Genomic DNA, 27,503 nt, shown 5'->3' with positions numbered 1-27,503 from the left:
AAGGTCATTAGATGAGGTAATGTGGAAGCTAAGGTTTCCTATAGCTGTGGACAGAGGAACTTGGAAAAAAGTTTTTAAATCTTGATATGTTGGCCAAGACTGAGATGAACCAAGATCTTGGACTATCTCAGCCCATATAGTAAATGGAGAAATTTGGAGGGAACCGAGATTTACAAAACCTCAAATGATATTTTTGGACCAAGATATTCAGATCTCGGCTGATATGATAAGTCTGAGAATAAGAACTATATTAAGGCATGATTTCAATATTAATTAGCTAAGAAAATCTTAAAGAAGTAATGAATGATTAAAAAATATTGGACAATATGAATATATATATCTCATTAGCCAATATCTCGAATTTTATCTGAAAGGAAACTATCTCGCTTTCATATATGAAATTTATATAGAATCTTTAAAAAATACTTTTTCTCCTCCACGCACGCACGCATGCGTGTGTGTGTGTGTGTGTGTGTGTGTGTATGCGAGTAGCAAAACCGAGATCTCAGCCGAGATGAGCGCCTTGCTTGTAAATTAAACTTCTGGATTTGCTCAGAGGACTTAAAAGATCAGGGAGGTATGCTGTCAACTAGAAATGGCAGTCAGATTATCTGGGTGCAATCTTAGGTTACAAGTGAACTGAAATATTATATCATGCTATCCGGAGATTTATTAGGTAAACTAATAGGTGGTAGCACTTTGGTGAGAAAGGACCAGCCATATTCATAACTGCATTGGCACCATGTATTGGTTAGCTAAAACAGTAAAAGATGATTATGTGGCAGATCCTGGACTATATATTTTTTGCTAAGTCAATGTTCATCGATATAAGAGCATCGAGTCCCAGATATTTCAGTTTGTACTAGTTGTGAATTTTGGATTTAAGAAAGAGAGAGAGATGCTAGATATGTAAAATGTTATGAGAAGAAGGCTATCCATAGCTATTTAAATGTTACAACAAGCATCTGAAATGAGAAACTGGAATTCTCAGATTATATTAGTTCAAGCACACAAACCATAAGTTGCATTTTTTTGGCATCAACATATAACATGAATTTGGTTGTAACTTTTGATTGTTTGAGCAATTCAAGGAAATAGTCTACTTGGTTGCTATGCTGCATATATGTGAATCTCTGGAGACAGGTAGTTATAATTTTCTGGGTCATTTTTTTATGTTCTTTTTTTTTTTTACCAAGTCTAAGCGGATATGCCCTGCTTGCTTATTCTCTAAAAATAATTTGCAGGTGTAATATATAAAACTAAGTGATGATTGATGAACATCTTAGTGTACTCATACTAGGAGAGGTTATGTGACAGATGGGAATGATCAATAGCAACTCGTCGAGCTGCATCATATAGATTGTTGACCTTTTCCTCTTAAGCTTTCGAGGTCTAGTGGCATTGCAATACTTCTAACCATGGTCTTTACAATCTCAACAAATGAGATGTCCTGCTTTTCTGGTCTAATGGTTAGTTAATACAAATTACCCGCATGGGTTGCAACACTTTTAACCATGCTTTACCATGCCAGAAAAATTTGATGTCTGTAATGATGCCTGTAATGATCCTCCTATCAGGTATGCTATCAGAGTGGACTGGATCATTTGCAGATGGTAAAGGTATGAATGCTAGACCAGCTGACATAATTGTTTATTTTCGCAGTTTTTGTCAAGGTGTAAGTTTCTCTCCTTAACTTCCACAACCAAGGAGCAGAATTTCTGGCTTGGATCTTGTAAATACTTGTTAAATGAAAACTACTTTCTAAAGTTTGGTATCATATACACTGTCGTAAATGATTTTCTTATATGTTACTTCCACATTCCCTGAAATGAGATGATACAGCAATGCTGTTATAGGCAATCATTGGAGAAGGATATAATTATATATTTAGCAATCCAAGCAATTGCAGAATATTAATTTATCATTATGTATAAGGATATAATTTCTAAATGTTGACATATAGGCTTTAGTTGTTGTTGCCACTGGGAACCGAGTTGACCTAAGTGCCGAGTTGGTGGGGGGTCGTTGGAGATTGCGGCTCGTCTGCTATCCGGATAGGATAGATTTGGATAGAATCGCTGCACGCCTCCACGGTAATGCTCCAGTGAACTACTATACTTAATCAATGGTGATCCCGATATCAAGCACCTGCGAGTAAGCATTGGATGGTGGAGAAACGGTTTTAGGCAGTGCTCCAATGTTGGCTTCGACCTGAAATAGAAAATATAGAGAAGTTCACCCACAGGAGCGTATCCAGCGGCGGACCATCTGATGCCTAAGTAAGACACAACCCTCAGGAAACAAGAGGAGGTTTGAGAGAGGCAAATAAGCAACATAAAAAAGTCAAAAGAGAACTTACCTGAAGAACCTCCAAGAACATAATATATAAGCAAGAGCCAAAATCCGTTGTCGAGTGGTTTGGAGCAACATACTGGTTGATAAGGCAATAAACTGCATATCTCTCCCGTAAATCTCTCTCGCATTTCTCGATGGTAGAATTTGCTTTGGTATCGTATTTGTTAGGAAACAATTAACGATAGGACCGAGTTGTTGCCAGATGTAGGGGAGAGTTGGAGATACAGAGGACTCTCCACATGTTCTTTGGGTCGGTTACGTGGCAAACTTTAAATAGTCAGTCCGTGGTCAGGTGGAAACTTCTTCAGCTCCAGTGAGCTCTAAATGGCTTCTTGGAAACTTCTTCTCAAGGGAGAAGAGAAACCGAGAGGTCTTCAACCCACGCTTCAATGCGGACACTGCAACCAAATGATCCAAGTCGCGTACTTCCGAAGTCCCTATGTTAAAGCGGTTGACATAGTCATGAAGGGACTCTCCATCCTACTACTTCATGGCAAACGGGTACTCCGATCCTTTCCTCTACTGGTGGTTAGTGACAAAGTGCGCCACGAATAATTGACTGAATTATTCAAAGAAATGAAACGAGTTAAATCGTAGCCCGGTGCACCACAATCGAGCTGCCTTTAAGTGAGTAGCTGAAAAGGCTCAATAAAGCGCCGTGTTGGTGGTTCCCTAGAGCATCATAAAGGCGCTAAAACTTTTCAGGTGGTCCAAATAATCGGTAGTTCCATCGTAAATCTCCAGGTGGGGCATCTTGAACCAAGGAGAAAGGGGTTCCTTCACGATCTTTGTGTGAATAGAGGGTCAATTGTGAAATCAACTTCGTCCTCAAGCTCAGCACTGTAGCCTCTTAAAGCCTCGAGGCATTGATCCATCTCCCCGAGACACTGTAACCTACGGTTGAGGTCGATCCCCCTTTTGGAGAACCTCTCCAAACGGCAATGGAGCGAATGTTCCGACGTCGATCCCTCCTAAGACTGTGAACTCGGGGATTGGCGCCACCTCCCTCACCCTATACTCTATGGGTGAGAACAATGACTATGTAGGGTCTATCCTGGACTCCGAGGATGGGAAAGACATCTCGACTGCACTGAATCCTCCTAATCTCTTAGGGCACGAATCTGCCATGATTGCGGGTTAGCGATAGTTTGGTGCAACTTCTGGATGGCTATTGTAAGTGCTTGAACCTATTGCATGACTACTCAGTAGTGACTAACAAGTTAGACTGTGGCTCCTACTGAAGAGGAGCCCTCTAAGGGCTCTGTAAAGAGTTGTCAAACTCTATGGCTGCATCTTGCTGGGTGGCTACAGTCGCTGCCTGAGTTCTCCTTGATTTCATGTTTGCATGTTACCCGCTCAATCGTTTAGACTTCCAAAAATGGGATTAGGATCCTTCCTCTAGTGCTAATTTGTTGCCACTAGGAACTAGTCCGACCCAAGTGCCGAGTTGGTGGTGGTTGCTGGAGTTTCTGACTCATTTGCCATCCGGATCAAAGGAATCAGATAGGATCGCTGCATGCTCTGATGGAGTTGGATGGCAAAGGAACGGCTTCGAGCAACATTCGATACTAACTTCGATCCAAAATAATAAAAATAAGAAAATCCATCCACCGGAGCATGTCCATGGGGTACCTCCGATGCCTAAGTCAGATGCAATTCTCAAGAAATAGAAAGAAACATAGAGAGGTAGCGTAAGAGAGCCAAAAGAGAGATTACCTCCAGACCCTTAGGAACGCAATACATAAGCGAGGGCCAGAACCCATCGCTATAGAGTTTGGAGGCTATACATTAGTTGATAAGGCAACAAACCACGCATCTCTTTCGTAAATCTCTTCTACGCTTCTTAGTAGTAGAATACAGTGTTTGTTAGGAAACATTTGGCGATATGGCCGAATCATTGCCATCTTTGAAGAGAGTTTAAGATCCAAAGAACTCTGTATGCCTTTTGGGTGGGCCACATGGCACGTCTTAAATGGTCAGCCTGTGGCTAGATGGCAAGCTTTTATTGGTTGGTTTGTCCTGTCAGTTTAGATCGGTTTCAAGGTGTATCAAAAGAAAAAAAAATATGAGAAAAAGATAGAAAGGAATGAAGGGAGTAGAAAAATAAGAAATAAAGAAAAAAAAAGAAGAAAATAATAATAATAAAATAAAGGAAAGAAAAAGGGAAGAGAAACCGAAGACACCTATATTGATGCTCCACCAAATCGACCGTCGGGTTAGGGTGGGACAAGGAGATATTCTGTCCCATAGAAAAAGTGGGATATCTCTGTTCAATGAAATCTAAAATCTTGTGTTAACCACCATCTTTCTTTATACATATCTTGAAAGTCTAATAATTCTTATGGCATAACACCATCTAGAAAACTGATAACCATAAGGCTACATTAAGCCTTAGATGTCCTAGATTCCAAGCCTTTTGGGCCCTCACTACACAGCCCAGTATTTGGATACCTTAACTAAATAAGGTCTAATGGCCCAGTATTTGGATACCTTGACTGTAAGACAAAGACTTGTATCTGATCCCACCTTCTCGTCTATAACCCCACTATGTTTTTGAATTCAGAGATCAAGCCTCAGAAAATGCCTCCTGGACCTGCTTATATAAGCAATAGATGACTTAGTGCTTGTTTGAAATGAGTGCACTACTTATCATAATATTCATTCACCTAACATAGACATCATCTTTCTCTGGCACCCTTTTTCTATAATTTTAGAATCCATTGTTGACCTTCCAACAACTATCTTGCACCTTCCTTGCATCCACAGAGACAAAAATCCAAACTTCCGACGTGGATCAGCATCATCATCAACATACCAATATTCTTCCACGGAGATAGCTACATATATCTTTGTATAACCTCGAACCAATTAGACCAAAGTTTTCCAATAATATAGAGAGAATAATATTGTAACCAAATATAATAAGATGCACGCGCATGCAGCATGAATGCCGATGAATCTTCGGATGCATGAATAAGAAAAAAGCTTTGTCATTGACCCAAAAGTGGCACTCTGGTTGGTTTTTTTTTTTTTTTTTTTGCTAAAACGGATAATTCATATAGTTATAATACGGGTACAAGCAATAAAATCAGAAAACTTTTTATTCATTCGCTTTATCGCATGCACTTACAAAGTGAAATGGCGATTTGATTTCAATTTGACAAAAATTTGATGGAGTTAATAATCAAAATTAGTAAATAGATTAAATCGGTTAAGCATTGCCACCTCCTTCATCAAATGATCAAAACTATGGAGGCTTCCACCCAATTGACAACAAAGACCATGAGCTAGAAACAAGGGGCAAACGGTTTCCCCCGGGAAGCCAAGCGCCCATGGTAATGAAAGTTACCTATTAGGCCAAGGTTGCCCAAAAGTTTGTCCCCAAACCGGGCTGCTGGGCCAAGAGCACCCACAAGTTTCTCCCCGAACCGCCGCGCCCACGGTGACCACGCCCACCGACCCAGCCTTCTATTCCGGTCCGACTTCTTCCATCCGCTTACGCTTATAAATCCCAGCCCTCACCCTTATTCTGGAGACCTCTGTGCCGAAGACTCCCGTGTTTCTTTCTTTGCTCTATATCAACCAAAGATGTCGGCCTACTGCGGAAAGTATAGCGGTAGGATCTCTAGATCTGTTTTTCTCTTTTGCCCTTGATCGAGTATTGTTTCTCTGGGTATTAAAGGTTTTGGTTTGCAGATCTTGTGGAGGTTTTGAGTGTTTGATCGGAGCTGGAAAGGTCTTGGAGTTAGATCTGTTTTTTTTGTTTTTGTTTTTTTGGGGGGTGATCTGTTTGATTGAGTCTAGTTCCTTTTACTTATTTTTGGATGTGATCTGTTGATTTATGGGGTTTGGATCTGCGATGATTGTATGGCGGTGGATTTGATAAAGGCGTCTCTTTTACTTGTTTTTGGATGTGATCTGTTGTCTTCTGATTTTTTTTTTCCTTCTTCCGTTATTTGTTTTCTTTACTTCTTTTTTTCCTGCTCGTTTCTTGCGGTGGTAGGGTTTGATCTCTTCAAACTGTTTTGGATCCGTTAAAAAGGAACGTATGTTTCCTATGTTATTTTTTTTAAAAAAAACGAGGAAAAAGATCCATTTTTTGAATCAGATTTTCGTTATTATTTTTGAATCATTGTGGATCTGCTCGGTGTCATCTAGGCCACGGTCCTGGTTTCTGGTTTCTATTACAAGATCGAAAGTCACGGTTTTTTGACTGGATCCACATGTTTCTTTTTCCCTTTTTTAATGGATTATAATTGTTGTTGCTGCATAAAGTAATTAAGCTATGTTCTATTTGATTTTTTTGCAATCGTACTCTATAATGGACTTGCTCGTAGATCGGGAGGTTGGATCTTAATAAGGTTGTTTTCATCTGAGTTAAAGTGCCATATCTATTTAATTCGATGCGAAGGGCTTTTACATGATGAACTTGGAATTTTGACTTGATTAGATTCAGTGATCCTAGCAATTCTTCGCCTTAAAAGGTTGTGAATTTATTAATTGTCTTGTATTAGTTGTTCTCCGACCTGCCTGTGGGCATATATTTATCTTTTCCTATTTTGGCTATTTTCGAAGTAAGAAAAAGGGTTTTGTGTTCTCTGTTACTTCAGTATATCTTTTTTTATGCACTATATTCTCTTTGATCTGTGCAATTCAGTTGTGGAATTGCTTTTGGGTCTCTTTGTGACACAAATATAATTTCAACTATGTATATTCTACTTGTTTTGCAGCCCTTTTCAGTTTGGATCATTTAATGCGATTAGCACACTATCTGATCAGGACAAATAGTTGTTATTTTTCTCGATTTCAAATTTTTTTCTCATACTTGACGCTTGTTAGTAGTTTCCATCATGACAAACTTTGTCATATTTATATGTGTTGGCCTTGTGAAGCATTCTTTGTTACTGTTCATATTGGTTACGATGAGTAAAATCATTATTCCGAGCAGTTTTTTCCCCAGATCCTACTGTGCAATGTCCTTGCCTCCCTTGGGCCCTGCTGCCTATCCTTGAACCTTTTGCACAAGTCCCATCTTTAGTCTCTTTTCAAGACATCTTTTAAACATTCATTGCACCTGATTATTATCAGCTTTGTCATGGAATTTCCCTAAATCAATGGTTTCCTATTTATACTTCTATGCTTCTACACATCTGCAGCATTTCGGTTATGTTCGTGTATATGTTTGTCATGTCTATGATGACCAATATCTCAGTCTTTATGGTGTGCACGACTGATTCCAAATCTCCTCAGAAACTTGCCCTTGCATCTGCTACCTAATTGTTCCATTGTTAATTTTTTTTCTTTTAAAAGACCTGCTTCCCTGTACCTGCACTGGACCCAATTCGGGTAACCAAGTAACATCTTCATTGCAGTCTTGTAAATTTTCCTGGAGAGTCTCATTTGTGTGTGGCTATCATGCAAGACTTCCTACAAGTTGCATCAACATTATTGCATCGGATTCGATGCATTTTTTGTCCATGATTTTGTTTAGATCCTCATTCTGGACCATGTTTCTGCTATGCTCAGTTTTGGTTAGATTGCTTCTCTGTCTTCATATCTAATTGTACAAATGGGGCCATGTTAATCTGGAGGCAACAGAAACTGTATGTTATCTATTTGTATAAGAGAGGACAAGTGAATTCAAATTTAAAATGGGAGGTGCTTTTGAAGTATTTTATTTTTTCTTGAGCTGTATGGAATAGAATGAGAAAGTGATAGTTAGATCTGGACGATTTGATTGATTTGATATTTATTGGTTGACATATATAATTCATTTTATGAACTTTTCTTGTCCTATGGTCTGACATAGTGTTTGTCTGATTGGTTTTATGTCTAGTTCAAAGTTCTGGGTTTTTTGTCAAATTTAGATTTCCCTCGGTTTACTTGCATGGTAGTATCTTCCGTGGTCTCAAATCCTATTGGGATGTCCCGTGGGACAGGGTATCATTCAAGTATTGGGACAGAATTGTCCTCCATTGGCACATCTTGGGACATTCCGTCTCAAGTGTTGGGATGGCATGGGACGGTGACGTGTCCTATTTCACGAACAAATTGGGACAGCCCCATTCCATAGGATTTCAAACCTTGGTATCTTCCAATGTTTGACCTCAGTCTTTCTGTATCTTTATTTAGATGGTGTTTTTCAACCCACCCCACTCCTCCTGTCCCTGGAGTTAAAACCTTGGTATCTTCCAATGTTTGAGATCAGTCTTTCTGTATCTTTATTTAGATGTTGTTTTTCAACCCACCCCCCTCCCCTCAAAAAAAAGGAAAAAAAACTTGTCTATTGTTTTTGTTCCAGATTGCAACACTGTCTATGATGTTACTGTGATTCTTGTTTTTGTTAAAGATGTGTTTTTCCTTGATTTCACTTTACGAGACAATCGAACTCTAGTGTGACGTCTTGAGCATTTATATTTTGTATTTTGATTATTTTGATACTTCTTTGTTCAGATATATTTGAATTGTGCCAGTAAATTCAATGGTATAGCCTATATATTGTCAGTGCACAAATTGGAGCAATATCTTTTCGTTTAATTTAAATACCTTGCATTTGAAATATAATGGTTTTGCGCATCGTGGATGAATATCAATGGGAGATCTGCAATATGAGTTTTTCTTGCTCCATTCAAATTTCTTGGCCTCCATATATTATTGCTTGATTTGTCTTTTCGATATTAGTTTCCTGTTGCACCTGGAAAACATTTGTTTTAATGTCTATATTAGAAACACCAATTCTCTTGTCAAGGTTCATGCGCATGCAACCACTATCATTGATTTACATTGAGAATCTAATGATTTGTGTTATCATCCCTCCTTATGGGCAGCTGGGCAGCTTATCTGTTGTTAACGCTGCCTAAGCAGATTTGATTTGTGTGACCATAGATGAAGAAAACACATCTTTCAGTTCATGAGAGTGTAGACTCTATAAGATTGGCATGTCCCTTGTAACAAGCTTTCTTTATGCGTAGGCATTATTTTAGAGGATATCTGCCTAGGGAGGGCCATATGACGTGCCTGCCTTGATATTTTCCATAATATTTGAGTGTGTAGGATGAGATCAAGTTTATAGTGTCTGGATTTCTTTTAAATTTGAATATATGGAAAACCTTAAGAGAGAGTCTATAAGCCATCTCTTTGGTTGCTTGGCCTTTCATTATTATTGTGCAATGGCCTTGGATTTAACTCGTCATCTAATTATGGATGGGGGACAGGTATATCATATGTTAGAATGACTCACTCTTTTGGAATGCTTGGCTGGTTTTAAGATTTTTATTGTTGTCCGCCACATTCTGTATTTTATTCTTTAATCTTGCATGTTGTTACAGCAATCTTTCTCATCTGCTTCCTAAATTTTTCTAAATGCTCTATGCTCGATTTGAGATTTACTTCATCATACGTTTCTGTCAGCATACTGTTGTATGTTATGAGCCTAGAATTTCGTTGGTACTAGGGATAGACTTCTGACTTCCATCTTTTTGCAGATGAGCTCATTAAGAATGCTGCCTACATCGGCACCCCGGGCAAGGGGATCCTTGCAGCCGATGAGTCCACTGGCACGATTGGCAAGCGCCTAGCCAGCATCAATGTTGAGAATGTCGAGGCGAACCGCCAGGCCCTCCGCGAGCTCCTCTTCTGTGCCCCCGGTGCTCTCCAATACCTTAGTGGGGTCATCCTCTTTGAGGAGACCCTATACCAGAAGACTAAAGATGGGAAGCCTTTTGTCGAAGTCTTGAATGAGGGTGGAGTCCTTCCTGGTATCAAGGTGGACAAGGGCACCATCGAACTTGCTGGCACTAATGGTGAAACCACCACCCAGGGCCATGATGACCTCGGCAAGCGCTGCCAGAAGTACTATGAGGCAGGGGCGCGCTTTGCCAAGTGGCGTGCCGTCCTCAAGATTGGTCCAACTGAGCCATCTCAGCTAGCAATTGATCTAAATGCTGATGGGTTGGCCCGCTATGCTATTATCTGCCAGGAGAACGGTCTGGTACCAATTGTAGAGCCTGAGATCCTTGTTGATGGGCCACACGACATCAACCGTTGTGCCGATGTCACGGAGAGGGTGCTTGCTGCTTGCTACAAGGCACTTAACGACCACCATGTTCTCCTGGAAGGGACTCTCCTGAAGCCAAACATGGTAACCCCAGGATCAGATTCAGCAAAGGTGGCACCTGAGGTGGTGGCTGAGCACACTGTGCGGGCTCTCCAAAGGACAGTCCCAGCTGCTGTGCCTGCTATTGTCTTCCTCTCAGGCGGCCAGAGCGAGGAGGAAGCGACCTTGAACCTGAATGCCATGAACAAGCTGGAGGGGAAGAAGCCTTGGTCGCTTTCATTCTCATTTGGCCGTGCTCTGCAGCAAAGCACGCTCAAGGCTTGGGCTGGGAAGGAGCAGAATGTTGAGAAGGCGAGGGCTGCTTTTCTGTCAAGGTGCAAGGCGAACTCAGAGGCAACACTCGGGAAATACAAGGGAGATGCTGCTGGCGGCGCAGTTGTCTCTGAGAGTCTCCATGTGAAGGACTACAAGTATTAAGCTTGCTCTTTTACTGGAACGACCTATCGTTTTTTTGTTGACGAGTTTTGAGAGGGAGATGAGACTATATTTTCCTGGGACTCGGGTTATCTTTCCCCTCTGATGCTTTAGATGTTTTTAATAAGTTCTGAAGCCATTTGCTGCCTTCAGTGTACTGTCTCAGGGGTTTGTCATACCTCAATGGTCCTCATATTGGTTTTGTTATTGTCTTTTCTGACTTAATTGGTTTCTTCTGATTAGAATTTGACATTGGACGGTTTGCTTGATGGATGCTTATAATGTTCTTTGTGCTGTTTTCCTACTTTGCTTTCTTTCTTTCTTGATGGTAGTATTATTTCTTGGTATGCCACCACAGCCGTTGCGGCTTGCTTTTTCTTGCCCTTTATTTGAGGGGGATTCTATTTGGTGACTGATATAAGCAGGGCTCCTTGGTATCAAAATCACAAATGTTGTAAGGTCTTGGGTTCTGCATTTGACCTCCTGGTTGACCTTTTCTTCAATATTGGTCTTTTACTATTCAGGAATATGCTTTGTTCTCAGCTTTAAGGTTGATGTTTCCTCGAGCAACATTGGCATTAAATATGAGTCGTCAACGAACGAAGACCGTCCTCGGACACATCATCAGCAAGAAAACAAGCTACTATTATTGCTGCCTTAAGATATCTCTAAAATACATACAACTGAGGCCTATTTGCTGCATTATCTCTCAAGCTCTCAAAAATGAAGCGATGTTGTGGGAATTATCTGTGCTGATTGCTAACGGATACCTATATTGTTAAATCAAACAAGGTAAGGAGCACCATTTTAGACATCGTCTTGAAAGCCTTGGTGTTTATGTTCTTGAACATGGCTTCATTTCTCTTGATCCACAAGTCCTAGTAACTAGGTGACAGAAACCAGTCTCGAGTAAGGTTGGTTCAGCCATGTTCTTGCACTGTCTTTAAGTTGCAAGCATATTGAGAGTGTAAATTAATGCACGATCTCAAATTGCTCGTGTTGCAGGTCTGTTCAGTTCTACGAAGGCAGAGGAAACTAAGCAAGCACAAGACATCGGATTCTTTTCAACATTTCCGCATCTTTAGTTTCTCGTTAGACCTTCCTATCGTGGCCTTGTATGTTTACTGCACTCTCTGTTTAGCTCCCTCTACATTCGCCCAAGTTTTTAAAGAAATGGCTGTTACGCATTGTAAGAGTTTTGGAGGACTTCTGTTATATTATGTGTGAATACATTTTGGAACTGATTACAGTTGATATGGCAAACCAACCAATAATGGCTCGCCCCACAGGCTAACCATGTGGCCAACCAAGAATGTGCGCGGAGAGTTCTTCGCATCTCAAACTCTCCTTCCCTAATTGGTGACAGCTCGGTTATGATCGTGAACTATCTGCAAGGCTGGGAAGCACGGGCATAATTCATGGGCAAAAAATGTGAGCTGCAGCCATAACAATCAGCATATGCACCCGAATTGCTCGACAACGGGCTTCAATCCTCGCTTATATATATTGCATTCTCAAAGGCTATCCAAGTAAGTTCTCTTTTGACTCCTCTAGGCTACCACTCTATTGCTCTCTCGGGCCTCTCTCTATTGTTTGAGAGTCATGTTTGACTTAGGCATCAGAAAATCTCCCACCAAACACGCTCTAATGGAAGGATTTTCTTATCTTTGTTATTTCAGATTGAATCCAGCATAAGAGCAACAGTCAGAATAAGGCCTCCGTTATCCATCGCCACCTTGGAGATATGCAATGCCAAAGCAATTCCCACCCGAGCGTGATAGCCATCGGACCGCTATCGTAGAGGTGCACTTCGACCCTTAGTCGACCTTTCCGACTTGGATGGTAGACAAGCCGAGCACTCCAACAATCTAGTCAGCTCGGCATCTTGGTTGAGCTAATTCCCAGTGGCAACATACATACATATATATATATATATATATATACAAGGCTTTCAAATAATGCCCATTTTTTAGCCATTATCTTGTAATAAGGGCACATATAACAGGAATAACGCCCTGAACTGAATTATTCCAGGTTTGGTCTCTAAACAGCAGGGGATGGAAGCCAAATGTCGACGGCTGCATTTTAGCTTCTTATTTCATCAATATGAAGTGGTAATCCCTTTCCCTTCAGGATACTTCAGCCTTTTTGTTGGCAACAAGGACTTGCATAACCAGAACCAGAAATATTTAACCTAATCGGCCTTCTAAGTCCTAGGGATCTATTTGGAGAACTAGTTCGTGGTGAAAGCCTCAAAAACCTTAACACAGTTTGATCAGTCCCTACGCATACATGACACATTTTTCGAATTCTGAAGGGTGTAGATAGGTTAGTCCCAGAAGAAAATCCTAAGCCCAGCCACTCAAAGGTAGGACAGTCTTCCAGGTATTTAAAGCTAACAATCTAAGCACCAACCCATGTAAACGTCCTGGGACATGCCTCCAACAGTGCCAATCCTGCAGTGGTTTAGAAAATTAAGCACCTAGACAACATTCAGAAGCAGAACCTGCAAACATGAAGGGGTTGAAGCTTTTCTGTTAAGGTTTGGGCTAAGCTTTGATTCGTTGGACTAAGACCATCCAAGGCTTTGAAGAGGCATACAAGTTGGGACGATCTGATCTAGAGCTCGGCAACATTATATAGCAAAGGAGATAGGCAGACAAATTAAGACAGTGATATAGACTAAGCAAAAGTACATCGACTACTTCTAGATGTGCGGTGCATGATCCAAGGACTGACTGAATTTAGAGCATCTCACATCTACAGAGAGGAGAATAGGCCTGCTGATTGAGTGGCTTCTTATCTGGCTCACCATTCCTCTTGTTTATGGACCACCACTACAGACTACCCTCAAGAGCTTAGAGATAGAATATATTCTGATGCCACTGGATGTGTTTATAGTCCTCATGTATAAGATGTAAACCATCTGCTTCACCATATATATATATATATATATATATAGAGAGAGAGAGAGAGAGAGAGAGAGAGAGCAACTCAGCTGTTTCTGTTGGCTGGCTAGTGCAGTTGGAAGACTTAATTTACCGGCGGAGATTAAATAACAAAGAGAAAAGAGCCAAAGATGGAGCATCTTATTGTCTTGAATGAATTTGCTTGTATACATCTGTCATGTAACAGGAGATTACCAGTACGAACTCTATGCAGCAAACGCAGCTGAACACTAAGAATCAATGGATTGAATGGGATTCCTAGAAACTAAAAGGATGAAGAAAGAAAAAAACAATGTAATGCTGGAAGAAAAATGAAGAATGGGCACTCTCTTCTTGATTTTCTGCTGCATGCCAAGGCTTCTAGCTATCGTACTTCTTTGGTTGGCACCACTGTGCCAGACTTCTTGACAAAGAGCTAAGAAATGAAGCTTTAGGAGGGCATAACCTTTTCCCATACAGATACTTTCCTCCAAGGTCAGTTAAATTTGAGCCATATTCCTTGGACCTTTCAATCTGTAGAGTAATCAACATAAGAACAAAAATAATAACCCAACAAATCTATTAGTAGCTGAAGGCAATGAGGAAAATGAAGAAAGATTTGCAAAAATTATCTGCACAAATGCAGATTTTTGGCAGAATTTTAAGGCTGAAATAGAGGCATCTGTCATTCAGGCAGCCAGTAAGGAAACAGAGAATTAATGTTATTAGTTTGATGCTAAAAGAACAAAGACATTTTTTGTTAATATCTCATTAGTTTTCTTGATTTGCATTCTAAGATAGCAATACATTTATGTGATAGTTAATATTCTTCTTTGTTTTTACCATTTTTTATTCTTTCACCGGTATACAATAAATATCATGCGTCCTAAATTACAAATGCTTCTTTGGTGAATATCTGTGGATACAAGACATTACACAACAATACATGAAATGAAGTTGTGTCTATCTTAACTAGGAGACTACCAACATTTGTGAACAAAGATGGCATATATTTGATAAGAAATTTACATGGCATATCTGTTTGCACAATGATAATACTTTTGATTACCCATGTTGCTTTAAGTGCCACCGGTCCTAGATTTCGTTAGGTTTTGAATTTTCAATTGCACAATTGGATCTATGAAATAATCAAGTCCCAAAGCACACAATCCCACTATTCTGATTGTACGGTGAAGAAACTGAAATACTACAGGACTTCAACAACGAATTCATGAACCCACTCCTGCATGTATTACACCTAAATAGACTCAAGTTCTTAAAGGGAGATTAAACTAAATATTAAGCAATGTTGAACATTATCTTTCTTCAAGTATCTCTCAGTCTTCTTCTAACACCTTTGCTGGCTCAAGTACTTATTAGTTTCCTCGAGTGTAAATTCCTCATGTCATAGAATCTGCTTCTTTGCATCAATGACTAGGAATTGTAAATAAAACCATTTCTTCTATAAACCAAAGTTACCGAAATAATCAAATGGTTCTTCCATCAGAGGAGCTAAAATAGGATTCTCACTTTTTGTTGTATATTGTTGTTTCCTTCCCCATAGATTTATTATAATTTCTTATTAGTTTTTATCCGTTAGCAGGGTAATAAATCTTTAAATTTCAACATCCCTTTCTCCTTAACCATTGCCAAAATAGTATTTAACTATCTTTATTTGTCCCACTCCCACATCTATCTCAACATTTTCATATCCGGTTATCTTACACATTTGCAGTCTCCTTGTTGCTATGTTCTTCTATTCTTTTGCATATGAGTAGAGAATAAACATTATTATGTTGTAGAGGATATCAAGGATATTGCAAAACAATTCGAAGCAAATGGGCTATAAAAAATATCGCACCAACTCTTTTTGCAATGTAAAAATTAGCTAGATATTTAGAAGCTCCTACCATATCATTCATTATAATATAAATATAATCAGAACGTCCTCCTTTGTATAGCTGGTTTGCCTATAATTATCGATCTGTAACATCCTGAACACATGGCCGCTAGTGTTATTGAAATGACCATATGCTCTGTAGGAAGCAACAAAGCTGAAAATATTATCATTCTTATTCCATCAAAAGCATGGAATATTATGTGGAAGTATCTCTCAACAGCCACTAATAGTTAGTCAAACTTTTTAAATCACTACCTTGCTCTATCATCTTCTCAATTTTCCTTCTCCAGCCAAAAAGTCTGCCATTAGTTGAGCAATTATCCCCATTATACTATGTCAAACTACAATTATTTTGACATCCCCATGTCCTGATGAACAAGGGATATAAGTATCCCTTAAGTCGTACAGACTGATCTTGCATATCTGCCAAGAGGGATAGCATTAAATGTTGATTTCGTGGCACAGAGCCTTAGTGAGTGGAAACTTTTACATGTTTTTCAATAAAACCAGTCATTACAATTTTATATTTTGGCTACTAACCTATAGTCAATACAATCTTGAAAATTATCTCTTGAGAATAAAAGACAAGATGGACAGATTTTGAGAAGGATACAAACATCTTTTCTGTCACAATTTTGTTGATAGCCGAAGGAGCCATAAGAAAGTAGTGTGAATTAGTGTAGCTATTCAGCTAGCAAAAAATTGGTTCATGACAGCTTCAACTAGTTCTTTCCAAAATTTAGTTTTTAATAACACAAAATTCTACGTAATATTAGGTGAAAGTGGTCCTATTTTTACATAATTTAAAGTATTTTTTCCTCCGAATGACCCATGTCAACGTCATGAAGTCAGATATGTCAAGTTGCAGAACATATGACAATAGATGATGGTAAAACTATTAACAGATTTTCTAGCTGGGATTCATATCCAAAAGCAAAACCTTGGTGAAATTGAATCGCATACCTTGCTTATCTTTCCATTTTTCAAGTGGTACCGAATACCAGACCAGTCTATCGACTGTGTAAGATGTGATCTCATTGCTGAGATGGGGTATAAAAAGTTGTCTACCAGCATAGCAATAAATACCTGCTCACAAAATATTCAAGTCAACATGAATTAGATACATACAGGCAAATTCCAATAAATTAAGGTGAGCAAAATATACTGGTTTCCATAAATCTAATTATCTCTATGCTGCACTTAAAATGAAGAGAAATATTATCCGTTCCCAACAACTCAAGAAGCACAGGAGATGCTTACAAGTCCCCAGTTATATGAACCAAGTGAGACCCTTGGCCCCTCTGGAGATAACAAGTTGCACAAATAGATCTCCACTTTTGTCAAGTTCCACATTGAAGCAAGTTCGAGAATAGTGCATATAAACAAGCAGCCAGCCAGTGTAAGACCTGAATGAAGCAATTAACATCCTGTAAGAACTGATTAACTTTACTGAATCAAGGCCAGAAAATTAAAAGAGCGTTATCACTTTTTTTTGGAGAATGAATGTTACAGGCAACTATTATAATCTGCCTCTATCAATTTATTTGATCAATATGAGTTAGAAGTGGGATTATCCTCTAAAGGAGCTGGAGGAGATGAACAAGAAACAATTAAATAATAAACATCTAATCCTTTCAAAAACATCACAATGTCAAACTTCCAATGATCAATTTGATAATTTCTGCTTATTCTTGAAATTACCTATTTTCAGCTAACATTCCATCCCATGTGAAGTATGAAACAGATGGGACACACCACTCACGAATACAACCCACCCACCCACCCCCCCCCCCCCCCCCCCCGCCCCAATGAAAACATCAAACAAAGAAAAAGCATAGTCATATGCAATAATGTAAAGAGACTTTTTCCGGTTTACCAGGTCCAACTTAAAAAAGAGTAAGTAGCATGCTCACCACAAGATGAGGATGATGTTTCCTTCAAAAGAGAATCACTATATGGTGCTCTTAAAGCTGTTGCAAGATGTATCATTGCCATAAAGTATGGAAAAACAAAAGCCCAGGATAAATAGCAGTGTGAAGAAAACAGTGCACGGTTCATCAGCCAGTTAACCTTAGATATGTAGGATTCCAGAACAAATGTTTGTTTCCTTAGATAATTCCAGTATCTGCAAAAGAATGATAAATTATTATAAGATAATAGCATATTTGTTATGGGAAATTTTGAGAGAAAAAATTACACGCCTTGGAAAGCTAAGATCACTTGCAAGGGGATGGGGAAAGACAGCAACTGGAGGTGAACTAATAAGCCTCTTATGTTGCCCTGCAAATAAATGGGTTAAATTAGTTCAGAAAATTCAGGATTATTTGCAACCCCTCTCCATATTTACATTAATTATATCCTTGACCAAACAGCATGGTTAAGTTTTGGGCAAAATTATTGGTCAACATCTGAAAGTAAGAAGAAAAAGGTATAAAATTAGCATAAGTTCCAATATGGTTTTCAGACGGAACAAATTAATTCTTAGAATGTCTGTTTGTTACACAAGATCTCATTCTTGGGAGGATTAATATTAATCCTAAAGAAGGCATATTTTATATGCAGATCTTCTGATTCCACCTTGATGTAATTTTAGCAATGGCATACTACCAAACCCTGATGCAAAATTCATCTGCTTATAGTAGGGATTTTTTTTTCTTTTGAATAGAGCTTATAGTGTTAAACTCCATGGTTTATACTTCTTCCCAGAACCTTCTGTTCTTTCGGAGTGACAACCCAAAACTTCTACATAAATAGATAAATGCTTTACATAACGGCATAAATCTAAGTTCATTGAAAAGACATGGATGCAAATGAAATCCATAAATATGTATTTTATTGATTATAACTTGATTCTTTTACCACTTACCATCAGTGAATAACCTTAACCGTACCAATAATAAGCTTTATCCCATCTAATACAGATTTGGATTTAATAACCAAAGAGTGCTTCTTAAACTTTGAGAGACTAGCTCTCAAGCCTAATTGCAAGCATCTAATTTTTGGTCAAATTCCAAGCCATCTTTAGTAGAAGGGTTTGTCATGAATCTTAGAAGATCAACTAACAAGTATGAGGAGATCAACCTGCTTGGTCAGGCAATTAGCATCCGTAGACAAATCTTTATATGTTGGTACTTGGTACATAATACAACTCAACTGAGCCTTAATCCTAAACTAGTTGGGCTCGCTTACATGAATCCTTTTCCCCATTCCACTCGGTTTAGCTCCATGCTTTTTAAGAGATGATGAGATAAAAAGTTCTTCCTCACTACTTCATCCCTCTTTCCTTCTACATGTATAAAATCTACTACTTTCTTCTGGTTATAGTTTATGGCTTTACACCGGCCGTCAACCTACCTTAACCCTCCTTTATCTGAGCTTCGAACCAGCTATGTATAAAACATAGGCGTGCAAATCCTTGGCATCCTATGCTTGTGTTTGTACACGCATAGGCGATCGTTTTAGGTATTAAACAATTGGATTATTATCAAAAGCCGGATGATATGTTATATTTCAAATTCATCATAATATGATTCCTTAACATTCTCAATGGTTTCTAAATTTTTTATAATTGTTTATAGTTTTAGTATAAAATCCTAGAGCACCAAAACTATCAATCCAAAGATTCCAAACTAAACAAATACAGTGCAAAGTTGTGTGATATATACTTCTTGACTAATTTTACATTTGCCTTGTATGTTCATGATTCTTTTTCTTTTTCTTTTCTAAGTTAGCTGGCTAAGCTCCAAAACTTGAACCAAACCTGTCGAAGTTGATAGCAGATACTTGATGGGCCCAACAGAAAATAGAATTGAAACCAAGATTTCAGACCATTCTTATTTTATTTGTGGTTGTATTTCAACTCATAATTTTAATATTACATCAAGAACCTAGAATTATTTTTGGGGGTTTTTTTGCATGTATACCTTTCAGAAGTGCATAATTGCTTATGTCCCCCTAAAGGGTGAAAGTTCACATATATTTTCCTAAAAACATGAAACTTGAATATATGGCCCTCCAAAATTTAAAATTTGCATATATGTCCAAATGATAACCATATTATTTTAACCATTACATCCCTTAAAGGACTTTGGCATATATAATCTCAAAGAAGTGCTCAATTACTTAATTCACACATGAAAAATGAAAAGTACATGTATGCACAAAATTTCAGATATTTGCCTTGAAGTTTCAACAAGTTGTACATAATTGAGGAAAAAAAAACTTAACTGACAGGCTTAGCTATTAACCTAGCCAAATTCACATTAGGAGAGAAATGAAAGCAAAATAAGAAAGGGTATACATGCAAATTTTAGAATTTTGCAGGAACATGGATGCACTACTCAATCTTTCAAGGTCAGCAATTCATCTTGTACATTCATAATTGGATAAGCAAAAGAAAATGTTGAATTTCTCGTTCTTCTGAATTAACTGGACTGAGATGAGCATTATTATGGAATTACTAGTCCACACTAGACATTGACTCGGCTAACAGATATCTACTTCACCCTTTCGAACAAGAAAATCAGCAGTGAAACCAAAAATTTGCTAAGGGTGCATATGAACGTTTAAGTACTGAAAAAAATGTGAAGGGGTAAACTTTAGATTCTGTGCATAAAGAGACCCAACTATTACCAGCTATTGCGGCTAAGGTCATATCATCTGAGTATCCCCCATCTCGAAGTCCACTAACAACACCATACGAGTCCTTTCTAAAATCTTTGGCATGCATCTAAAAGATAAAACAAGATAAGAATTACAAGAGCTGAAAATTGGTTCACATTTCCATACAGGAGTAATAGAAAGCTAAGATGAAAATATTACCATCATGCAGCCTCCCCACAAAAAGAAAGTCTTTCCACCAGTTGCAAAACCCATTGAACAAGGCTGAAGTTATACTATGCATCAGTGTAATCACAAGGTGAAACAATAAGAAAAAACAATGTTCTAAACTATGGTGGGACAAAAAAATAGATGGTAGACACCACATTTCTAAATTAGGATTCCAGAAGCAAGGTACCTAACAAGATGTAAGAACCAAAATTGCCATTTTAAAAGCATCATACCATATGATATTCATATATGCAATAACTCCCCAAGCTTCCAGAAGGCAAATCAAGAGGATATCCAGTTTGAATAAATATCTGTACCATGAAACGAAGAAAGCAAATATCTACATGGTGCCATTGAAGGATCCAAATTACAATAATGTAAATAATAAATTAAGAACAGAAGTAAGGAACAAGAGAAATAAGTACGTCAGGGTTCTTCTCCATTTCTTTTGTAAGGGCCCCAATTGACCCTGGATGCAGCCTAACATCATCATCCAGAAACAAAACATACTTGCTTTCTTTATGCATCCTTTCAACACCAACCTGTATTAATGTGACAGCATATATTTTGCATCACTATGCTTTGCTACACTATTTAGATGGAACAAAGAAACTCAACTGATGGGAGAATAGTTGGCACATTTGGAATTAGAGATAGTATGACACAATTAAAAGCATGAACAGACAACTTAAAGCATTCAAAATACAATAGTCAAAACAGTAGTTGCAACTATCATTTGCAAAAAATTTATTACGAGACTAGCTTCCATATGATGATAAGTAGCAAAGAAACAGCTCTTAGAAAATATCATTTCAAAGGATTGTCATGGTATGGTTCATAAGTGTAGCTCTTAGCATCATCTCCTGATGCACTACAAATTACTCCTTAGTGATGTAGGAGCACTCCTTCAACTTATTGAGTTCTTCCAATTTTAGGTCAACATGTACCAAGAGTATTTTAGAGTTTAGATATCCTTATTTTAATGTCCTTTAGTATGTTTGTATTTTGGGACTATTTTTATAGTCAGTTTTAAGCTCCTGATTTGGTTAGAACTAATATCTTTATACACAGGAATTTCATGGGGATGTATATTATGTAAATTCTTTCTTTCATTATTTTGTTCCTTTCTAGTGAAGGTGAGATTCTTCAACAAAAAGCTAATAAACCTTAACTCATACATTGAATCCCCTCCTTGAGCCCTATACAAACAGATGTGCTTTCCATTTTTTGCATTTGTGCGTTTGGAATGCGATAAAAAGTCCTATATAAATTTCAGTTTACATATATAAATCCAAGCAGTTATATATAAAGCCAAGTAGTTTTCTCATTCTGTGGTGAAACTCCATGCTTTGCGATTGTGTCTCCTTCGATCCAAGGTGTAATGTTTAGGTATTTTGGTTGCACAAGGCTGCATATTAATCTCTCTCTCGAGTTGTTTACCCTAAAATTTTATCCTCCTCCTTTAGGAAAACAAGAACTTTTCCATCATACTTTAGCCTAGCTAAACTGTTACCCACCCCTTTATCTTGTATTCTCTTTATTTTCTACTGAAAGATCAATTCATCCAAAATAGTTCTGTTAAAATAAATTAAAGAAATCCTGTGCACCCACATAACACTCTGCAGAAATCCTAAATTCAAATTGTTTTTCTATCCCCTACTCTTAACCCAAAACATACAACATACAACAATTCAAATTTCAAATAACTGCAGTTCTTTCCACAAAAACCTGCAGAAATCAAGCTTCTTATATATTGGACATTATATTTCAAGATGATAGGTAAATATTAGTAAAATAAAAGAATCAAGACAACCTAAAATAGAAAGGGAAAATGTGGTGTTTAAATAGGTAAATAGATATTGGGCAGCTTGATTTCTGAAGAAAAAGTTAAATTACCAACTGCTCAGCTCTTAGGTTATGCTGCCTCATCTGAGTTATCGGTAAGGACATGTGCACCCATTTGCATTAGCACTGAAGATGCATGTAGCATCGAGGAAATATATGGAACTTTATTAGAAAATGTTTTCTCATGTCAATCATTTGAACTCTTTATGAAGTTGCGCCTTGATCATCACAATATCTCTATTCTACAATTTTGCTATTTCATTTTACAATCACTCTGAACATTGGCTTAACTTTTCAATAACAATTTCTGTATGACAGGGATTTATATGTTATGTTTGTATTTTCTTTCTAGTGGAAGTTAAACTCCATTGAACATGATAAATTACAAATTGAGCTGTGTTGTTATTCCAACTATTACAAAATATTTTCAAAATGACTAGCTATAGCTGTGGTGACACCTTTTCAATGAAAGGGGACTTTGGTTTGTTTTTATCTTCGAAGGTATTGTATTGTGTATAACAGGTTACATTCAATCTTTCAAGTTGGATTTCATCTAAGATTTATGGTTTGTAATACAGTTTTAGTTCTGCTCAATTGGATCCTATGGTTCGTGCAATCTTAACATTACTTTTGCACCCATAGTTGATTCACATCTTGGGATTCAAATAAGTTCAAGTCTCAGGGCATAACATTTTATTTCGTATAATCAAAAAATTTATACAATGTTGAATAACATATAAGCTTTTGTTTATTGATATTTAAGACATATCGTAACATTAGCCGCAATCTTGATAGGAAACTTTTGCCTTACAAATTCCCCATCAATAATTTCTTCTATCTTCTCCAATCTTTCATCTAAAGATTTTGATATGTACCTATACAAAATATACACTTATCAAAATTCTAAGTCTCCAATGAAACTTCACCATCAAAATCCTTAAGAGAAGTCTTGGCAACTTTGAAAGTTAATTAAAGTAAAAAGGTATAACATAAAACAATATCTTGTTTAAGCAGTATTTGGCAAATATTTTTACAAATAAGAGAAGGTATAAACACTTTACATACTAACTGATTATGAATTTTCTGACTGCATGTTGTTGACAACCCAGCTACAATAATCTTTGCATCAACACTGTCCTGAAAATGATCAAGAGTTATATTGTCAGGACATGCAACAAGATAAAGGATCAAACACATAGAAAACCAAACACCGTTATAATTTGAAAGTCATTTATATGAAACATCAATGAGGTTTAAAAAAAAACAATGCAACATAATGCTAATACTTCGATGCAGATGTTGACAATTATATATAATGGGAAGTGTAATGTAATGTATGTTTGTAGGACTAAACAAAGAAGAGCACAATCAGACTCCGATTATAGAAATAAGAAAATGTATTAGTAGATCAAAACTAAATACGGAACAAAAGTTTTAAAAGCCACTCCTGTTACCCATGCCAATCATAATTTCGGGTCATAATTTTTTAAAAACTCGGAAAAGCCTAAGTTCTTCTGCACTTGCAAAATCCCTTAAATTTTGAAAGATAAGTAAATCCAAGTTTTAACTTTAAAAATGAATAACACATAGAGATTTTAAAAAACAATGATTGCAGATAGAGATGGTAAGCTAGTTGACAACTGAATAAAACAGCAGTGGTGTTAAACTGCTCTTATTTGTATGAAGAGCAGAAGGCTTAGTTGGAGGAGTTGTGCCATACCTTAAATTCAGAAATCAGCTTAGATACAGCATGGTAAGCCAGATCATCGATGCTTTCAACTATAAAAAGAAACTCCAAAGGGCCCCCATAAAGAGAAGTGATCTGTATGAAGACATTTATGAAACAGTATGAGGCTCAATGAATGCAGATGAGTATGTGCACCACAGACATGCTAATTTTCGAGCGTGAGTGGAACACTTTTTCTCAAATTTATCTAAGAGCATGGACTCGGAGAAGCAACAAATGGCATGTGTTTTCCCTTTCCTTTTTTTCCATCGACAAGCAAAAGTTCCCAGATACTAGCTAGAGAGCTTCTGGGAAAATTATTTAGAACTCACTTGACTTCTCCAGTTCTGCAAATTGTGTTCTCCAAAGCCCTTCAAAGGCATGACAACCGACACCCTAGGCAAGATCAACTGAGCAGAGTGCTCAAGTTCATTGATATCATCACACATAAATGCAAAACTATTTCCACCTTCAAGGTTGTGCTTCATGTGCCGTATCACTCTACTCCTGACAAAGATCAAAAAGAAATATATTGAATCTTTGGTTGATTTCTATCAAGTGTCAGATGTCTCGCAATGTAATATAGCGGACATGCTAATAGTTAACTTTTACCATGTCCTAAAGGATCAGCATACCTGACATAGGCAGCAAAACTCCATCCGATGGCAAGGATTAAACAGATAGCACAACCCTATGAATGCAGAAGAAAATGAATTCTTTAATCATTTAAAACTCACCATGTGTAAGTTGCCAAATCAAATAAAGATAACATAATCTTGATTGTTAAAAATAAACTGCATACATAAGTATAAAGTTCTGGTTGAAACGGGAGGCCACGAAGTTTTGCCAGAGACAAATACCGCCTCATGGAGAATAACACAGCCGAGACAACTTTATAATGTAAAGTGCATGTATTTATAAAAAAAAAAAAAAAAGAAGCAATCTTTTAGCCTTACCAAGTCATTAATAGAGGAGATTCAGGAGAACATATAGATCATAAACAGGAGCATGGTCAATCTCCAAAATAATTAACTTTTGAATCAGAATAGCTTTGCTTAAAAGTGCCTCATTTAAATCCACAAATTATGAAGAGTGCCTCTGAAAATGAAAATAGCTATATTTTCCTATGCACATTTAGACTATAACCTAAATACTGGCCACTAATCACATGAAAGGCACTTCAAGTATTGCAACTGCTTGCAAGCAGAGAATATCAAGAAGCATTTCTGTGGAAGGACAGCCTCATTATAACAGATATTACCTTTCAGAAAGAACAGAACGAGCTCTGAATTTCTATCACCTCCTATTGTGGAATTTTCTTATACTTTCATACAATGGATACTTGTGCATCTTCAGGCTACTTTCATCATCTTATAGGGACTTGATCTATTCTCATATTTTTCGACTAATTTGTATTTTGTCTTGAATGTGTAGAAATATAGAATTTATAATGACCACCAATAGCAAAAAGGTATAATATTGATGCAAATTAATATGGATGATTGAGTCATTTAAGCGAGAAAGAGAGAGAAAATGATGCTACATACCTAAACAATCCAATGCTTTTGCATTGACAAGAATGTAATTAGTGAATTCAATTTGAGATCCATGCATATCCAGTTATAATCAATGGAATGGATCTACATAGAATGGACCATTTCCTAGCATAGCTACATATATTTTGAGTTCCCCATATAACTGCGGCTCTAAGGCATGATGCCATACCAAAGGTGCAACCATGCCTTGGTCTATCGCCACTGGATCATACCTATGAGATGTTAGGTACACAAAGTCCTTAATACCGAAACTCAATATACCAGTAACATGGAGCGGAGCATAAAGAAGAATTTGATCACACAATTTCGCAAGCGAACAATCTTACAACGGAACTAAACAAACAGATTTTTTTTAAAACAAAAAGGTGATTTAGGCCAATCTATTTTAGAAACAACAAACATAGGTCAGGACCAAAGAGTCAGAAACAAAGATCAACATCCGATCAATCCAATACTCCTAAAATATAAGCCAACCAAAACCAGAAACACGAGGAAATAAAAAGCTAGGTCGTTTTTGCATCCAAACCACATTACTATCAATAAAAAAAAATTAAACATAACATAAAGCTACCATCAGAGCAAAACAAAAAAAAATCCAAGCAGCAACACCAACTACTGAGATCCAGGAGCCTAAACCAAGCGGACGAAGAAAAGAAAACGAAAGAGATCGAGCGGCCTCGGAGTACCAATGTACCTGGATCTGGATGAAGATGGCAAAAGGACTGCAACAAGCTCTGCTCGCCGCCGCCAAGAACGTATCCAGACCCTCCAATGCCGCCATTTGCTCCTCCCTTCACCCACGATTTCGCCAAAGAATAAAAGCCCTAGCCACCACCCCAACGCCTTCACACCTCCATGGACACGAGAGAGATAGAAGGAAAAGGGGACGAAGCGAAGGAAGCTCGGCCGTTTTATACGGCCCGGGATCTCCGCCGTTCGGACGGGAAAGAAGCGGTAAGCGAAAACCCCCCCAAAAAAAAACCTAATAAATAATTAACCCTAAACCCACATCCAACACCCCCACTACCTTTACCCCGAATTTTCCCCACGACTATCTCAACCGGTTTTTCTCCCGATTGAACTCAGAATAAATGCCAATCTTGCCCTTGGCGGTTCTATAAAACCGGGGGCGAGGTTTCCGGGGGCGGGTATTGTTTCCTATAGGGGACAGAGAGAGCGGGGGGAGGAGAGGCAGAAGAGGAAAAACCGTTGCGGGCTCGCGGTTTGACGGGTTGTTGTTGGTCAAAGGCGGAGCTGAGCGAGCGACTGGATGAGTGACGCATGTCGCTTTATGATTGGGAAACAGGGGAGGTCCTACGTCAGCCCGGGGCGCCCAAAGGGCCGTTGGGGGATCGGCCATTTTGGATTCCCCAAAGGTCCGAATCTTTGAGTACCCTTGTCTATTTTTTTTTAAAATTGTTAAATATCTGAGTGCTGAGATCATTCCAGGCTGTTTAGCTGCATGTTCCATCTGTTGTACATTTCCTACTAAGCTTTTAGGAATAACAAAAGTTGATATGGAAAATTTATGGTGTGAATGTATATTTTATGTACCTAGGTGCAGAATATGACATGTCACAACTGTAATCTCTTAAAAAAACAACCTTAAAGATTAGATTTAATAATTACTTGAATGTATTTAGGAGTGGCGCAGTTTGGGGCTACGAATCTTGAACTTTTAGGATTGTCTATTTGCGGTGTGTTGGTTTAAACATTGCTTGTTTCTTCGTTGGAGAGAGGTATAGGACAAGAGTAGGCATTTTTCAAAGATGTCAATCTAGTAAGCAACATGTTCTACTTTATACCTATTTCAGAACTAACTTGTGCTAGAATC

At 37.9% G+C, this 27,503-nt stretch overlaps 2 protein-coding genes across 3 annotated transcripts; one reads left to right on the top strand and one right to left on the bottom strand.

Annotated features, from left to right (window-relative positions):
* The first annotated feature begins 5,633 nt into the window (after window positions 1-5,633).
* Window positions 5,634-11,189, top strand: LOC103712472 (fructose-bisphosphate aldolase 1, cytoplasmic). The gene is made up of 2 exons (XM_008799005.4): window positions 5,634-5,971; window positions 9,840-11,189. The coding sequence occupies exons 1-2, from the start codon at window positions 5,944-5,946 to the stop codon at window positions 10,886-10,888; spliced, it is 1,077 nt and encodes a 358-aa protein (XP_008797227.3). The 5' UTR covers window positions 5,634-5,943; the 3' UTR covers window positions 10,889-11,189.
* Window positions 11,190-13,955: 2,766 nt separating this feature from the next.
* LOC103712463 (uncharacterized) lies at window positions 13,956-26,877 on the bottom strand. 2 transcript variants are annotated; one of them, XM_008798994.5, is made up of 14 exons: window positions 26,364-26,877; window positions 24,749-24,804; window positions 24,446-24,620; window positions 24,108-24,209; window positions 23,453-23,524; window positions 20,968-21,084; window positions 20,776-20,853; window positions 20,534-20,596; window positions 20,345-20,441; window positions 17,914-17,992; window positions 17,626-17,837; window positions 16,973-17,118; window positions 16,676-16,798; window positions 13,956-14,346 (listed from the first exon to the last, which is right to left on the bottom strand). In XM_008798994.5, exons 1-14 carry the CDS (start codon window positions 26,448-26,450, stop codon window positions 14,194-14,196), a joined length of 1,560 nt encoding a protein of 519 aa, XP_008797216.1. In that variant the 5' UTR covers window positions 26,451-26,877; the 3' UTR covers window positions 13,956-14,193. The 2 variants fall into 2 exon arrangements, with proteins under 2 accessions (XP_008797216.1, XP_089782159.1); XM_089926033.1 differs by lacking the exons at window positions 17,626-17,837; window positions 17,914-17,992.
* Between the last annotated feature and the right edge of the window lie 626 nt (window positions 26,878-27,503).

Source organism: Phoenix dactylifera, chromosome 11, assembly GCF_051530095.1.
Source record: "Phoenix dactylifera cultivar Ajwa chromosome 11, Ajwa_hap1_PhDact_Kaust_v1.1, whole genome shotgun sequence".
In the NCBI taxonomy this organism is placed as follows: domain Eukaryota; kingdom Viridiplantae; phylum Streptophyta; class Magnoliopsida; order Arecales; family Arecaceae; genus Phoenix; species Phoenix dactylifera.
This window is presented reverse-complemented; position numbering and strand designations above follow the sequence as displayed.

Coding starts and splice junctions, on each gene's coding strand:
- LOC103712463 (XM_008798994.5), bottom strand. CDS start 26,450: ATGGCGGCATTGGAGGGTCTGGATACGTTCTTGGCGGCGGCGAGCAGA. Junction 24,210..24,445: donor TGCAGAACTGGAGAAGTCAA/GTGAGTTCTAAA, acceptor GTCTTCATACAG/ATCACTTCTCTTTATGGGGG. Junction 16,799..16,972: donor GTTCATATAACTGGGGACTT/GTAAGCATCTCC, acceptor TTTTGTGAGCAG/GTATTTATTGCTATGCTGGT.
- LOC103712472 (XM_008799005.4), top strand. CDS start 5,944: ATGTCGGCCTACTGCGGAAAGTATAGCG. Junction 5,972..9,839: donor CTACTGCGGAAAGTATAGCG/GTAGGATCTCTA, acceptor ATCTTTTTGCAG/ATGAGCTCATTAAGAATGCT.